This window comes from Rhipicephalus microplus, chromosome 2 (assembly GCF_043290135.1).
Source record: "Rhipicephalus microplus isolate Deutch F79 chromosome 2, USDA_Rmic, whole genome shotgun sequence".
NCBI lineage: Eukaryota > Metazoa > Arthropoda > Arachnida > Ixodida > Ixodidae > Rhipicephalus > Rhipicephalus microplus.
This window is the reverse complement of record NC_134701.1, coordinates 260,136,843-260,152,232: the sequence shown is the minus strand read 5'-3', so window position 1 is coordinate 260,152,232 and position 15,390 is coordinate 260,136,843. Positions and strand designations below refer to the sequence as shown.

The 15,390-nt window shown below is 43.7% G+C and overlaps 1 protein-coding gene across 5 annotated transcripts in view; it reads right to left on the bottom strand.

Moving 5' to 3' along the window:
• Positions 1-4,133: 4,133 nt before the first annotated feature.
• The window catches only part of LOC119170075 (serine/threonine-protein kinase DCLK1), a 31,226-nt gene continuing 19,969 nt past the window's right edge, over positions 4,134-15,390 (bottom strand). For 4 of the 5 annotated variants that reach the window (XM_075880502.1, XM_075880497.1, XM_075880509.1 and 1 more), the window contains exons 10-14: positions 13,679-13,798; positions 12,787-13,064; positions 12,341-12,418; positions 11,955-12,051; positions 9,127-9,408 (exon numbers count right to left, since the gene is read on the bottom strand). In XM_075880502.1, the coding sequence (XP_075736617.1) occupies positions 9,142-9,408; positions 11,955-12,051; positions 12,341-12,418; positions 12,787-13,064; positions 13,679-13,798 (840 nt within the window). In that variant the 3' untranslated portion in view covers positions 9,127-9,141. Of the gene's footprint in view, positions 4,378-5,123; positions 5,178-7,163; positions 7,269-9,126; positions 9,409-11,954; positions 12,052-12,340; positions 12,419-12,786; positions 13,065-13,678; positions 13,799-15,390 lie in introns of those variants that run through there. The other variant, XM_037421109.2, reaches the window with a different exon arrangement.

Genomic DNA, 15,390 nt, shown 5'->3' with positions numbered 1-15,390 from the left:
GCCATCCTCACAAATCAGCCATTATAAATTACGCTCTGGTGCTCAAGATAACACATCCTAATGTAGTTGTGCTGAGTGGGAGGCATAGAGTAATAAGGACAATGAGAAAAGGCCAAGTATGTGCAAAAAATTGTAGGTGCTTTAACGTCCCAACATCCCCTGATTACGAGGGATGCTGTAGTGATGGATCTAAAAAATTTTGACCACTGGGGTTGTTTACAGCGCACCTAAATCCAAGTATTTTCCCTCTATCGGCAATGTAGCCACGGCGACCAGGATTCAATCCCGCAACCTTCGGTTCAGCAGCTGGGCACCATAACTACTAGACCACCATGACGGGTGACAAATATATGTGCTCCTAGTTCTTATTCCTTTAAGCCTTTCACTCAGCGCAACTACATCAGTATGTAGTGCCGACTAGTCCAAGTTAAAGCTTTCCTCGAGACGTAAACAAGACACGAGATCCCACAAACTCAACAATAGCAAAAATTAGAACAGTGAGCAAGAATTGAAAATTCTTGCTCACTGTTCCAGAGGTGCAGAAATCCAGAGGTGCAGTTTTCCAGAGGTGCAGAAATATTGTACAGCTGCAGGATTCGCACACAGCTACGGGCGAGGAGATGGACAGGTTGGAGAGCAAGCCTCATGACACATACTGTAGTTGTTAGCTTCCCATACGGCATACCGTAAAAACCCGCGTATAGCCCGGGATTTTTTTCTAAAATTTAGGGTGCGAAATTTCAGCCTCGTACTATATGCGGATCCCAAAAAAATTTCGGCCCGAATTCAGTTTTGGTTTCGGCATTGGTTGGTGCTATCATCATTATCAGGTGTCTGCGCACTTCTACGTTAGGTGGCGTGGTAGCGTGAGCGGCGTTAGTCCTAGAGACCTACAGGTACAGGCGTGCATCAGGCGAGCAACAGTGGCCATTGCAATCACTTGGCGCACATCACGACGGCCACGATTTTACTTCCGTGATTTTAAGCCATGTCGGGACCGCGCAGGCAGTACTCGGCTGCCTTTAAGAGGAAAGTTATTTCTGCTGCCGAAACCATCGGCAACTGTGCCGCGGAGTGGCAGTTCGGCGTGAATGAGCGGAGCATTCGCGGTTGGCGGAAGCAGAAGGAAGCCCTTTTTGCATGCTGCGGCAAGAGAAAAAGTTTCTGGGGACCGAAAAATGGAGCATTTCCAGACGTGGAACGAGAACTGACGGACTTTGTTCGGGAGCAACGAGCTGCACAACTCGCTGTGCACATCGAGCTGCTGCAGGCAAATAAATGCATTTTTTCTGTTTTCCTCGAACAATATTCACGTGAAAATGTTTTTTCTCGCGTTTGCTATCCCCGAGTTACACCTCGAACTATACCCGGGTCCGAACTATACGCAGGTTTTTACGGTACCTCTGCTTACACGAGACAACTGGAGGCGGCCAATCGACCGTGTCAACAAGCCAGCCTCAACATGTTGAAGAGAGTACAGCGCTATCTGACAGGCAGGTTGCCACCCGTGCTTCTGAATGGCACTAATGCTGAAATTATCTGTGTGCCCCAATACAAACATCGACTGCATTCGGTACCCTCTGAAGCAATGAGAATCATACTACCTGCAATATTGCTTTAGCTGTTATTCTCAAGTGAAACTGCATGTTCTGTTTTGCTTCTAGCTAGCTATGTAGTACCAAGTAAAATGCATTGAGTCACAATGCTTTACAATTGAAAAGTTTTGCCTATTTTCAGAAATGTCAAAATGGCTTGCTCAGCAGTGATTCCCCATAACATGTAGGGTGCCACATAAACTAGAGGTGTGTAATAAGGTTGCTACATTTTATGCTCTCTTTTATTAGCTGTAGTAAACTTCATTCTGTTGACCAGCAAGTACTTTTAAACCATGATCACAAAGAATATTAGTGTTAGGAATGCTAATTAAAAATGTCATTCATTAGTTAAAAGAAAATGGTGTATGTCATGTCTCAAATGTAATTATCGTGCATAGTCACTTGGGCATCAAGAAAGGCAGCCTAATGGAAGCTGTGGATTTATGTGAAGTGCATAGTCTGAAAACTAAACGCAGTGAACAGGCAGGAAAACAAAAGAACCCAGTTGTAGCGCAGGGAATTACTGAGCAAAATATATGCACATGTACACGTATAGTGCACAGAGAAATTTGTTCAACACAAATCACAGCAATTCTGACACAATCACTTGTACACATATTGTCAGCACTGCATCCACTGTTCTCTTACTGCTGCGCAGTTCACCTGAATTTGAACCAACAAGCTTGTTGTCATTCCTACTCTATCCAATACAAACACATGGTAAAACATTTGGATATGCATAACAAGCATTAAGAAAAGTTTAGAACAAGAGGAAATAAACATTATGACACAAAAACAAACCACTCACAATCTTCAGAAGTGTCTCTCGCTCAGTAACAGCAACTCCGTCATGCCAGTTCCAGGCAGTTCAACGAAAAACTAAGGCTCGCACCAGTACATCAAGTATGACAATTACCTACACCTCTCATCTGTTGAATAGTGTACAATTGCTTTCCTACAAGAGGGTTTGACTGGAACGATCATCGAAGATTATCGGTGGGCATTAGAACCAGCCATTGGTTTTGCGAGGTGGGCAGCTTATTCTTGTTACCCTTGTTAGTGTTCATCCGGCGTGCCTTAAAGCTTTCACTGAAGTGCAGGACACTGGCAATATAAAATACACGTGCCACACACTAAATTGGATCACATAAAGTAAAAAATATCGTAAATAAAAGTGGCTGCTAGAAACACGGGTGCAGCCCAACACAAGACATGCATTAATGATTAAAGGTAATAGTAAAAGTAGTAGCATAATTCACAGTAACAATAATAATGAAAAAGACAGAAACAGCACCATGCAGTTGTTTCCCCATTCAATACATGTCAGGCCACGCTGTCAAAGTTAGTCCACCCTTTGAAATATGTTTCTGCATTTCAAAGCAGTGAGTGTTACTTGACAGGGCGGCAAAATAGACATTACACAGCATGCAACTGCTATGAAATGCAAGGGTACTGCCTTATACAAAAAATATTGGTGCAGAGTTAAAAGGTAATCTTAGGTAATCAGTTAAAAGTAATCAGTTAAAGGTAATCAAAAGGTAATCAAGTTAAAAGGTAATAGAAGGAACATTATATTACTGGAGGTCTTATTTCGAACAAAACTGTGCAATATGGCACCTTGAACTGACATTGTGCACATATTCCACATGTAAAACAGCCTAACTTTGTCAGCATGGCTTGCCAAGTAAAAAACACATAGAGCAAAGCGACAATGGCCACGTTCCAGCACACTCGGGAAGTCTTGACTAGTTAAAAAAAGAGTGCTGCTCGGAAACTTGCACGTTTTGTCCTATGTCGACGCTACGGGGCACATCGCGTAATGGTCAGCTCTCATCACAAACCGAGGAAGCCAGTACAGTCCAGCGAAACTAGTTTTGCAAAATAAAAGCGATTGCACATTTCAGCTAAAAAAAATGAAAGCATTCACCCACTCATAATCTCCGCAAAAACGTACCGGGACCACGCTGCAGCAGCTTGTGTGCCATACCGGTTCATATAACAATGTATTCTTATACCCAACTTAAAAGCTTTCAAAGAAAAATTCTATTGTATATATATATATATATATATGTTTTGCTGAAGCTGGCATATCCAAATAAGAATCATGGATTCTACGTCATTGAGCCACAATGTTCCTTGAACTTGAACCTAAATAGCAAAGTCATCACAAACTTTGACTATCGTGCTTCAAAAAGCTTTTGCAGTGGGTTTGTAGGTTTGTGCAAATGGCATGAGAAGCTTACAGACCATTGGATCCGAGTAAAACCAGAACACTTCTACAGCCTAGCGTTTGGCTGAAGAAAACTTGCACTAGTGCATGCAAAAAACATGCATCGGTATCAAATTTACTGGCTAAAACCGCTCGCTAGCTACTTGAAAATCTGATATTATCTCAGACACCACCGGCCGTAAAACTTCCAACACTGACTGCACGTACTATGTTACATCACATCAAATCACCGTACCTTCTTGTTACGTCGCAGCCACTTTGTGCTGCACTAGTGGCACTGTGAGCAACAGCGTGACCAAGGCAGGATCTTTCACAGGATCAGGCGCGGAAAAAGGAGCGATAATGCCACCCACACTGCACGCATGCGCTTGAGACTTTGGTTTCAGATGATAAATGATGTCCGGAGAGCCTCCCTTGAAGTGCCTCTCTGCTCCAAGGTAGAGGTACGTACAGTATGCACTGGTGCAGTTGAAAGTCACAAAGCTTCGTTCCGGCGACGAAGCTACTCTCTTTTTTTCCTTTTTCCCGATGGCACTACGGAGATGTCAAATGCTGCAAAAATGGAGGCCAAGTTTCACACGGAACTAGGACACGGTGATGCCATGGTGGCATGAAGAGCAAGCTCCAACGAGGTCAACTGCCCATCAAATTCCGTATCTTTTCATTACAGCTGTCTACTCTGTAGTGCCGTACAATCGCAGAACTTTTTCCCCGCCATCTTGCTGCACCACATGTACTTTTCCTGAGCATATAGTTAACATTCACTACTTTGAGAAGAAGCATCAACAAAGCAAAAATTAAAATAATATAAAATCTGTGCTGCATCAAGTTGCAACGGACAACAGATTGCTTCATCGCTAAACCAAAATACTGACCTATAATTTTAGCATGAAAGATGGTAATGGTAGGAAGAAAGTTCAGAGGGCAGGACTGCGGTCAGGAATATATATATATTTTTTTGCGGAGGGAGGGGGGCAAACACTTGCTGAAGGTTTTAAAAACACCTATTTTTTATTAATGTTTTTGGTAAAACACACTCCTCCATACGAATTTCAAGCCCCCTGGCTACAGGCCCGTCTGAGGGCATACTTACAATAGCTCTATCATAAGAGTACCATCTCTGAGTGGTTAGTGGCTAGATGGCAGCCCTATTGTCATTTATAAATACCATGAGTAACCGGTGTCTGAATGCCAGTCAATGCAGAAATGCTCTTATGTAAAAGAAATTCGAATATAGGCCCCAATCCTTTTAAAATTATTATGCGCGAAAAGATGCGCCAATAATTTTAGCGTCATACCTGTGCATCCGCAGCACGCAGCTTTCTTCGCGCTGACTGGGACTGACGTCAGGACTGAAAGTAAATGATCAGATGACATTACTTGAACAATTAAAACGACGAAACACTAAAACACCAACTCAGTGGTCCTCAATCTAGCAACACAGACAGTTCGTAACAGGTCTGGGTACACTATATGCTCCCACAGAGGGGCACATTCGTGCCAATACTTTTCACTCTCTGTTCGCACATCCACTTGATGCAAGGAGTCACCAACCGGAAAACAAATGTATGTTTGGCTCCTAATCGGTGAAGCATGTACGTCGCATCACCCTCAGTTTATAAACCAAGTAAACGAAAAATTCCCACAAAAAGACATACTAGGTTAGGGCAGTCTGAATAAATGAAATGGGCCGATTACTACAAATACGAGATTAAAAATTTTAATCTGAATTTTCCCTTACCAAACTTCATAGCAGCAGTGGCCACCGGAAACTGGAAAACATAACTGCCAATATCAAGACCATGAGACCCATTTCGGGCATGGTCAGAGAACGCTGCCGATCAGTAGTCGCGCATACTAAAAACACACGCCAAATGGCATAGAAATTAAAATTACTTTGCAAGTTGAGTTAAACATTGCTTTTCCTTCACGTGACAAATGGTGTCATAAACCTGAAGTACAAGGCCATTAGCTGATTTGCACATCACAAGCTGCATAGTGACTGTAGCTGCTTCAGAATGCTGTCACATGCGCAAGTGCGCACTCGCAATCACACTGAAAGTAAGCCACGTGTTAAAAAAAAAAAAAGAAACCGCTCAGGGTCATGACACGCACTGACGAACTTTACTGTGTTGCTATTAGAAGTTCACGAGTGACTTGATTGACTGGGAGCATTGAAAAAAATTTCATTGTTTAGTGCACAACAATCTTTAGCAAAAGCGTTTTCTTCCCCTTCTTTCTCAACAATCCCTTCTCTTCCAATACCAGTAACAGTCGAACCCATCTACATCAAACTTGGATAAAACAAATACCCTTTATATCAAACACTTTTTGAATGCGACAATGCTTTATTTTCAATGCATAGAATCTGTGGCGACATTTAACAAAGCCAGGCAGAAGACTTGACATATAGAACACTGGGCAGCCCGAAGCATACCACGAAGTTGGCCATCCCAACCAAACTTTCTACTTTTCTTCTCAGAAGGTAACTTTCCACAAGCATTTTGGAAAGTGAGCAGTCGAATCAGCAGGGCGCTGCAAAGATTGAGTAGAAACTGCCGCTTGCCCATATTTGCTTTACGCATTGCTTCCTTGTCATCAACTGCCAGTCTGTCATGCGGGGTCATTTGCTTTTCCGCCCGTTTTGTTACCACAATGGGTGCCATAAATCTAAAAAAAGTTGCTGTTCGCCGCAAAGTTGGCAATAATCGGCACAGCCAAACGTAGAGAAAAGAAGTATGAAGTCGCCATGCAAACATCATCGCAAGAAGTGAGCGGCGTATGACACTGAAAAGCAAGGCCTACATTAGGCCAAGGCAGAGTATGTGCTTCCAGCGCCCAACGAGTATGTATGAAGATTTTGAAGTTCTATTGACACCTACACCATACTTAGTCACGTGTAACCCACCCCGGTATACTACCCTGCGTTCCCACCTAAAAACCACGAAAAAAAAAAAAAAAAGCAATTGCATGTTGCCATGAAGGTGTGTTTATCATATTAATGCTAAGCAGTGCTGAGAAGCCAACTTGCACACTAATATTTGCCTGAAAATGTAATAATTTCATTAAAAGTTGTATACTGAATTATTTGACATACCGAACTCGTCTGCTTTTTTTTCCAGAGTTCAATATGTGCAGGCTTTACTGTACTTGTTAGTTACTAGTACAAAAGGGGACTACTAATACCACACATTCAATGTTCCGATTCCTGCACACAAAGAAGAAATTACCCGTCCTGCGTGTGCCACAAAGAATGAAAAGTGTGGCAGGATCACAGAGATAAAAAAAAAAAGAGACCAACCAGGACAGCCTGCAAAAACAATGTGCGTGCCACTTACCATGGCTGATGGCAGCGTGCCAGCAGCATCTAGACAGGATCGTGGCCGCTCTTCAAAATGAAGGCCCACCTGCCATGCGTCAGATTGCCTGCTTGCCCCACCTCCCTGAAAAAAATGGTGGACACACACCACGAACCATTGTACAACCGTTAGTTCAGGTACTGGTCTTGCGGCTGAATCAATACGATGAGCCAATTAGAAGAAAATAGGCCGCATATCTGTGTGTTTGACTGCAAATGTCACCAAAAGACGATAGTCTTCCGTGTGGAGGGAGAAAATTAAATGTTTATTTGATGTTCTGCGCGAGAATATTAGTGAATGGGATACTAGAGGTGCTGCGTGAGATATGAGTGCCACCTGGCAGTAACCTTGGAAAACGAAAGCATCAACAGAACGCACAGCCATGGGTAGGTGGCAGCACCGTATCGTCTCAGCAAAGCGTAAGAAACACTCGCCTTTGCGTGCATAGCATCACATTGTCAGCGCAGCGTAATAAAAACTATGGTATTTAGAATTACGTATCTACACATTCGCTAGTATTAAGAAATACAGCACCAGATATTGAAATTTTGATATTGCACCTCAGATATGATTAATATTTGCTTTTTGATGGACAATGTACATAAGTATGGACGCAGACACCAGATCAAGATGGCTGGGCATCGAAGTGGGGATGAGCAATTCATAGAGCAAATCCGTGTGCATGGTACAGCGAGCTGCCTGGCACCGACAGTGTAGGCAGCATAGGTTCCGCTCTGCACGCAACTAACCAGAAGATGATCCAAGTCCATGAAACCGCTCCATGTTTGAATGAAATTGTCAGTTGTCGCTTAGTATGATATCGCAGTATAGAAGCACACGTGTGCATCACGAAAAGTTGATAGTGTCGTTTTGTCGCGATTTCAGTCGCTGTGTATTTCAGACCATGTAATAGTTCGAAAATGCTCCTTGGCGTTGCCACTGCGCGTGATAAGACAATCGTGTGAGAGTGCCAGCCCCATACTCTGGCAAAAAAGAAAAAATATTTTCGTGTAGGTACTTTGGGCGACGTCTGCTGTGGTAGTGTATTAATTTATTGGTGGCGATGGGGCAAGCCAGGAGATGCACATTTGCACTTGTAAACGCACACTGCCATTTAGTGCACGATCGTGTCGCGTTTTCGGCTGGTACAAATCATCGAAGTTTCACTGTATTACTAGATAATTAACAATTACTCATGCTGGTGCCATCACTTCTGCAGGGAAACCACTGCGATAACAGCATTGAGAACCCTACGAATTAACCGAATTACATGGTGATCGAACTCCACTGGATATGAATTCTGCTGCGTCCTTGGTGTAGCAAACACTCAGTGTAGCTCCGTCGACGATAATAGACCCTTTTCGAAAAAGGGCGCCCTTAGCGCCACAGATGCGAACTACAGTCTGCCGCCATTGTGAGGGCACCGCAGCAGACGACACAGGCTGTGTGAGCGCACACAGACACCTCTTGTGAGCGCACACAGAGCGCACACAGACACTTCTTGCATACAGACACCTCTTGCTTTCCTGCAGGACGCAGACCGCGTTGGGAGGGCACGCCGATGAGAGTCTCTTGCAGGCCGGATCCATGAATTGCCAGTGATAACAAGCCAAACTGCTCGTGCAACCAGTTGAAGGGTACAAAATATTGCTCATTGTGCAGCAGAAGCAGCTCAGAAAGCTTATCGTATAGTACTAGGAGCTCGTTCAAGCTAGAAAGTGGTGCGATTGCAGCAGATGATACGGAGAACAAGCCTCCAACACAAACATCACAGCACTCGCGCATTTGACGGCTTGCTTTCCATGCCCTCATGATGGCTCTAGCTATCCCACGCTCCTTTGCGAAGCGAAACTGACGAGAAGCTCACCGTCAGGTGGCATATTTATAAAAAGGATGTATAATCCGCTAGATTTGGCGTTTTGCACTTCCAATAGACAATTATAATGAAAATAGCCATTTATGCGCAGCCTGGTGTAGCAGGTCCGATTGGCGGACAATGGCGCAGATGGCGCAGCACTTCCATTCTGCCCATACCACACCTCTCACAGGATGCCTTACAGTACTCTATTAAAGCAGGCCACGCAAATATGCAGCACAAGGATGCAAGTTCAAATTTCCAAGAGCATTCAGTACTTGCCTGCTGCTGCAGCCAAGGATGCGCAAGCACTTGCACTGCTGTCAAGCGCTGCGTCACGTCCACCTGAAGCATGCCTCGAATCAAATCCTGCGTGGTGCAAACAACCACCCCTGAGTAAATCAAACAATAATACTGCATTGACTCACATAATTTGTGCACTTCTTTTTAGCAATTTTATAGCTCTGAAAAGGGGGTGCACAAACAATGCAGATATTTTGCGAAGGCACTTGAGATAACGTGCGTTGTCCAAATGCGTGAGGTATATACATAAAAAAAGCAAATAAATTGCAGCACAAACCAAGTGTACTTGTTTATCTAGAGAATTTACGAGGAAATGTTGCAAATGTATCGAAAATAATGTGCAATATTATATAGTCCTAATGCACGTGGTATATATAGTGTTACGGATTGATAGGTTTATTTACACTAAAAAATGCCAGCTGTAACAATATGTATTAAAAAAAGAAAATCCCAGCACATCCACAGAGTGAATGATGATGAGTGGGGCGAAGCGTCTGTGTGTCTGTCCGTTTGTGCATGCATCCGATCGCGTTCGAAAATGCAGACAGCGCGCGAGTAACACCGACGAGACGTGAGCCAAGGAAGTCGAGTGCAAGCATTTTCAACGCACCCGTCGCTCTGCTTCGTCCATGCCACACCAACGCTCCGCCACGTACGGCGACTATGCAAAAGATGACAGAGGCACTCGTTCTCCGCGTACCCAGGCACAGCCCGCGCAGGAGCCAATCGCAGAGTAGCAGTAGAGCGCCATCTAGAATATCCTCACTCAACTGCAGTTTGTATGTACTTCTATGAGACAGCGCCGTCTATTATACTGTTCAGGAGATACTGCCTTTTTTTCTTTCTTGTCTTTCTTCTCTCGGTTACGCGTGACGCATGACAAGGTTAAATTAAGAGGAGCTTCGCCAGTAAACCAAATAAATTAGAGCACGAACCAAGTGTACTTGTTCATTTAACAGAATCAGCGCATACTTGAACCAGCCAGCTCCAGTCATGCGTGGTCTAGTCGGAAACACTGACTGTTAGGTCTGATTGGGAATCATCGTCGCGGCAGCTATCACCACCCTGGCCAAGCGCATCGTCCTCCAATCTGTAGAGGGCGTGCGAACGTCCCCCATTTTCTTGTAGCTCTTCTCGACAACGCTGGGAGAAACCAGGCTTGCGTCATGCCAATACCGAAGGACCTAAGCTTTCAAACATAACTGGAAAGGTCTTCTTTATCAGCAGGAAACTTGTATTAGCAAGCGTGCACTCTTCTGCTTTCTCCCGTATCGAACGTCACCCGTTGAAAAACTTCATGCTGAAGCAGAAGCAGGCTGCAGTGCTTGGCGGCGGCACGGTTTCAGTTTTCTTCGACAAACTTCATAACAGCGTGCTTGAATTTCGCTGTGTATACGGTTATGTAGCTCATTGCAAGGGAGTAAAAACGCGATGGACAGATGGCGAAACCTAATGTACTAAAATCAACCAAGCGTAGGGACTTTCATCCAAAGTCTATTCGTGCGCGCACCGGCAAGATCGCTCGGGCGGGTCGGGGAGTGCAAAATATGCAAGTAAATATTTTTTTTTAGTAAGGCTGACTCAATATTGAGGGTGCACAAATAACGCGACGGCACAAGTTATGCAATTAAATGCAGTAATATCTGGGGTTGCACGTTCCAAAAACACGACATGATCATGAGGTACGCTGTAGTGGAGAGCTCTGGAAATTTGGACCATCTTGTGTTTTTTAATGTACACTGACATTGTGCAGTAAATGGTCCTCTAGCATTTTGCCTCTATTCAAATGCGATTGCCGCGGCCGGGATCAAACCAGAGACCTTTGCGTCAGCAACTGAACATAGTAACTGCCACACCACTGTGGTGGACCGTAAATCATATCCCTTAAGCTTTTTTGAAGGCCTTTTGCTGCTTTTAACAGACTCCAGTTTTTCAGTGGCAATCAATTCAGACTCAGGAGAGGCATGTAGGACGAGAACAACTCATCAAAAAACAGAAACATGAAAAATTTTTGTGCTATAATAAAAAGCATGCTCTGACAACCAGCTGAGCAATTGGCCACACTTTCAAATATAGCTGGAAAACTAGCGCGGGATGAGGGGGACACTTGGGAATAAAGGGGTGCAAGCTTATATAATTTTAAACATGTTGATGAAACATTAATGAGGCTTTAGTGCGAGGAGTGCTGTTTTTGGGCTTGTTGCAATAGCATACCGTGTGTTTGGACAAGCTTGAAAAAAAAAGGACACAGTAAGGCACACTGTGTGCGTGTGTGTCTAAAAAAAAAATTGTGTGAGCCAGCACTAAGTTTACTCCTGACCAGCAAAAATATTTCATTGTTCCCTATAACAGTGACTATGGTGCGCACAAAAGCCACAATTACTATGCTGCCAGTGACATTCACAATGACAATGAAGGTACTTAGGGCTGTTTTACTATTTCTCAACAATTAGAAAAAACTCCGAGCAAGCAACCAGCAAAATGCCAACAGTTTACTATGAATATATTTTGCGCTTGAATTAGAAGTTGTACAGTATTTGTCTGTAATGGAGGAGGCTTCAGAAACATTCGAACTGAAGACACTGTGGTGACAAAACAGCTACTGAGCCCACCTGAGCTAATGCAGATATGCCATCCCAGTATGGAGCCATAAACTCGAACCGCCCACTCAGAATCTGGTCGAACAGTTCATCTTGGTTGTTTGTTTGACTGCAAGAAATTAAGAAAAGATGGCACATACATTAAAAAAATTGCAATATGGTCCAAATTAATTTAAAACAATGAGATTGTCAGAGTGACTTTGAATGCTGAAAGACAACTGCAGGTGTGATGCTCAAAAACGTCCACAGACATATGGACTCGTTTTATCTGGTGTGCTTATAATGTGCCTCAATTCTTACGTTTTCACACTTGTCATACATGATACAGAACTACTAAATTTAACACGGTGACTACGTTCCACCTAAGAGATATTCCAAGAACTGAATACCACACACACCTGACAAACGGTGGGAATCCACATAGTAATATGTAGGTGATGACACCCATGGCCCACACATCAACCTCCAAAGCATAACTGCAAAGAAATAATGAAATAATTCCCACAATTGTCCACCACCACAGCCACCAAAATCTTCTAGACTAGCAACTTAAATATAATAAAGGATTGGCACCTACTGCAAGCCTGGCTGAACCTGAAAGAATCATAATAGTATCAACATCCACTTAAGCAGATGCTGGACAGATCCCCTTACACATTCAGTTACAAAGTAAGAAAAAAATGCAAGTTCTGTTCACAAAAAAGCGGCCCCTTCCGCTTTCCCATACTTGAGCACATTGGCACTTCTGGGACTGCATTTAGTGAATGCTGCCCTCTGGGTGAAATGAGCTTTGGGACTACTAATTAAGAGCATAAAGCATAGCATACAAGCGGTACATGCTCACCCTGTTTCGGCGAGTATCTCAGGGGCCACGTATGTCGGCGTGCCACACACTGTAGACAGCAGGGAGCCATCCCGGGGAAGTTCGGTCGCAAGGCCGAAGTCGGCCAGTTTGAGCGCACCCCGGACACCCACAAGCAGGTTCTCAGGTTTGATGTCTCGATGGACGACATGCAACGAGTGCAGGTGGGCAAGGGCACTGGCCAGGTGACTAACCAGGCGACTTGCCTCATACTCGGGAAACTTGGTCGCTGCCGCTATGGCATCAAACAGGTCACCCCCCTGCGATCGCAGTACATGAAAACAGTACTATGTGACTAGCTCTCTTTCTTCAACTAAACACACTCTTTCATAGTCTGCAGCGATAATGATACAATAACAACATCCCGAAGTAAAACAGTCCGAACCCTTTACACACTGCCTTAAGTTGGTATCAGCCCAGAGATGAGCGCTAATCTAAAATTACACTCTTTCCAACCAGTCTGTTCAAGTACAGCACCAAAATAAATGGAACTCGAGCTAGAACCTAGCATGTGAGGAATAGCAGGCAAAGCAGCATAAAAACTGAATAAGACATGTAATGACAAAAAAAAAAAGTCAAGAACTTGCAGACTCTACTTCTCCACACTCATTTGTTCTTGCGCCTCAGAAACTAAAACAAAAAGCTCAATAACTAACATGCCACAAACATGCATTTTACACCAGTTTGCTTAATATAATACCAACAAGGAGCGAAGATTATCCCGAGTGTTGTTTAACCGATTGATGGTTGTATAGACATCATGCTTTTTTGTACTGAAATGACTGATAATGACATTACTCATCATCAACAAAAATAACAGTTCCTCAGTGCTTATGTTAACTTTTACAGTGATGAAGTGAGGCACGCCACATACCTTGACCAGTTCCATGACCAGGTAGAGTTCAGTGTCAAAGTTGAACTCCTCGACTAACCGAACGACATTTGGATGCTGAACCCTCCGCAAAATGGCCACTTCGTTAGCAATCATCTGCTCCTGCAAGTGCAAGTTACAGAAGCACTTTTACACACAGACATCGCTGTCGCAAGTGGTGGACGCCTTGGACTGCACAACAAAGGTGCCAAACATAAGTGCATGCAAGTGCCTAAGTGACAGTGTTAAGTGCAGATTGCAAAATGAGATGCAAGAATAGGCCATCATTGGGTTATACAACGGACAAGCAAAATGTAAACCCAGCTTACATGATGAATCAGGCTCTTTTCTCACTACTTCTTTGCAGACTAGTTAGTTCATAATTGAAAACTCGACTTGCTGTCTTTCCTGTCTGGCGCTCTTTCCTGTCTCCCTTCTCAGTTTCCTTCAGCTTGCTTGAGTTTCCTTTTTCATGACAATTGCAGTCATAAGAGCAGAGCAGCCAATGAAGCCCTAGCCATTTTGTTTATGATGCCTTAAGAAGCTCAAAATGACTGTGCAGACGCCATGCTGTGCTCGTTAGAAGCCGTACGTTTTTACACAAATGTACCACGGCTGTTATGGTGGTGAGGCTGGTATCTAGTCAGCCAGGAATATGCTAACTATACATTCTGCATTGTACTGATGTAATGGTATAGCTGTATGAAAGAATCGCAGCTATGCAGTGGTCCCGTTACGAAGTCCATGGAAAGTGCACCAGTAAAGTTGGAGCAGAATACAGGAATGCATATAGACATTTTAAATGCAGCGAAGCACTCTGAGACTTGGCCAAGGCAAAAAAATTTTTAAAAATTATAAAATTAAGTTCTTGGATAGCATACGATCAAATTACTATACGACTATGAGGCACGCTGTGGTGGACACTGAGGCACTCCACATTAATTTTTCAATGCCTGGTGCTCCTTAAAGTGCCCCTATATCTAAGCAAATAGGTGATTTTACATTTTGCACCGATCGAAATACAGCCACAGAGGCTAATCAAACTCGCATCCTCATGTTTAGCAGCACAGCACCTTGGTCTGCTAAGATACCATGGAAGATAGTGAAGGAACTGCAATAGATATACAGTAACTGTAGTAAAGCTTTTGGACAATGGAATACCAGACTTCCAGAGGACATTGATAAGGGGGAAAGAAAGAAGGGGTGGGGGGGCATTAGTCCAGCCATAACCCCCCTCCACACACACACACACACACACAAATTTTCAATTTTGCATGTGTGCATAAACATGCGGCGCTCTGAGGCTTTGTAAGAAAAAAACGGAGGCCAAGGAAATCCTAGTTTAAATCAAGAAGAAATAGACATGGGCAGAGCATGTAGGCCATAGGCAAGATAACTGATTATTGTTAAGGGTATAACAGATTAGATTCAAAGGGAAGACAAATGTGCAATAGAAAGGCTGAAAGTTGGCTAAAAGCAAAAGGCTGAAAGCAAAAGACGGGGTTAATTGGTGGAACATGGGAGCGACCGTTGCCCTGCAGCCGACGTAGTGAGAAAGTCGCCAGAAAAAGCTTCAAGATACCCATCTTCTTGATGGGTATCTCGAACGCAGTGGATGCGAGTGAAGATGAGATGTTGCGGGCTGAGAATGATATGCCTGCATGTAGACAAACGTATGCACAAACATACACAATAGTTGGTTGGACCCCCTCTTC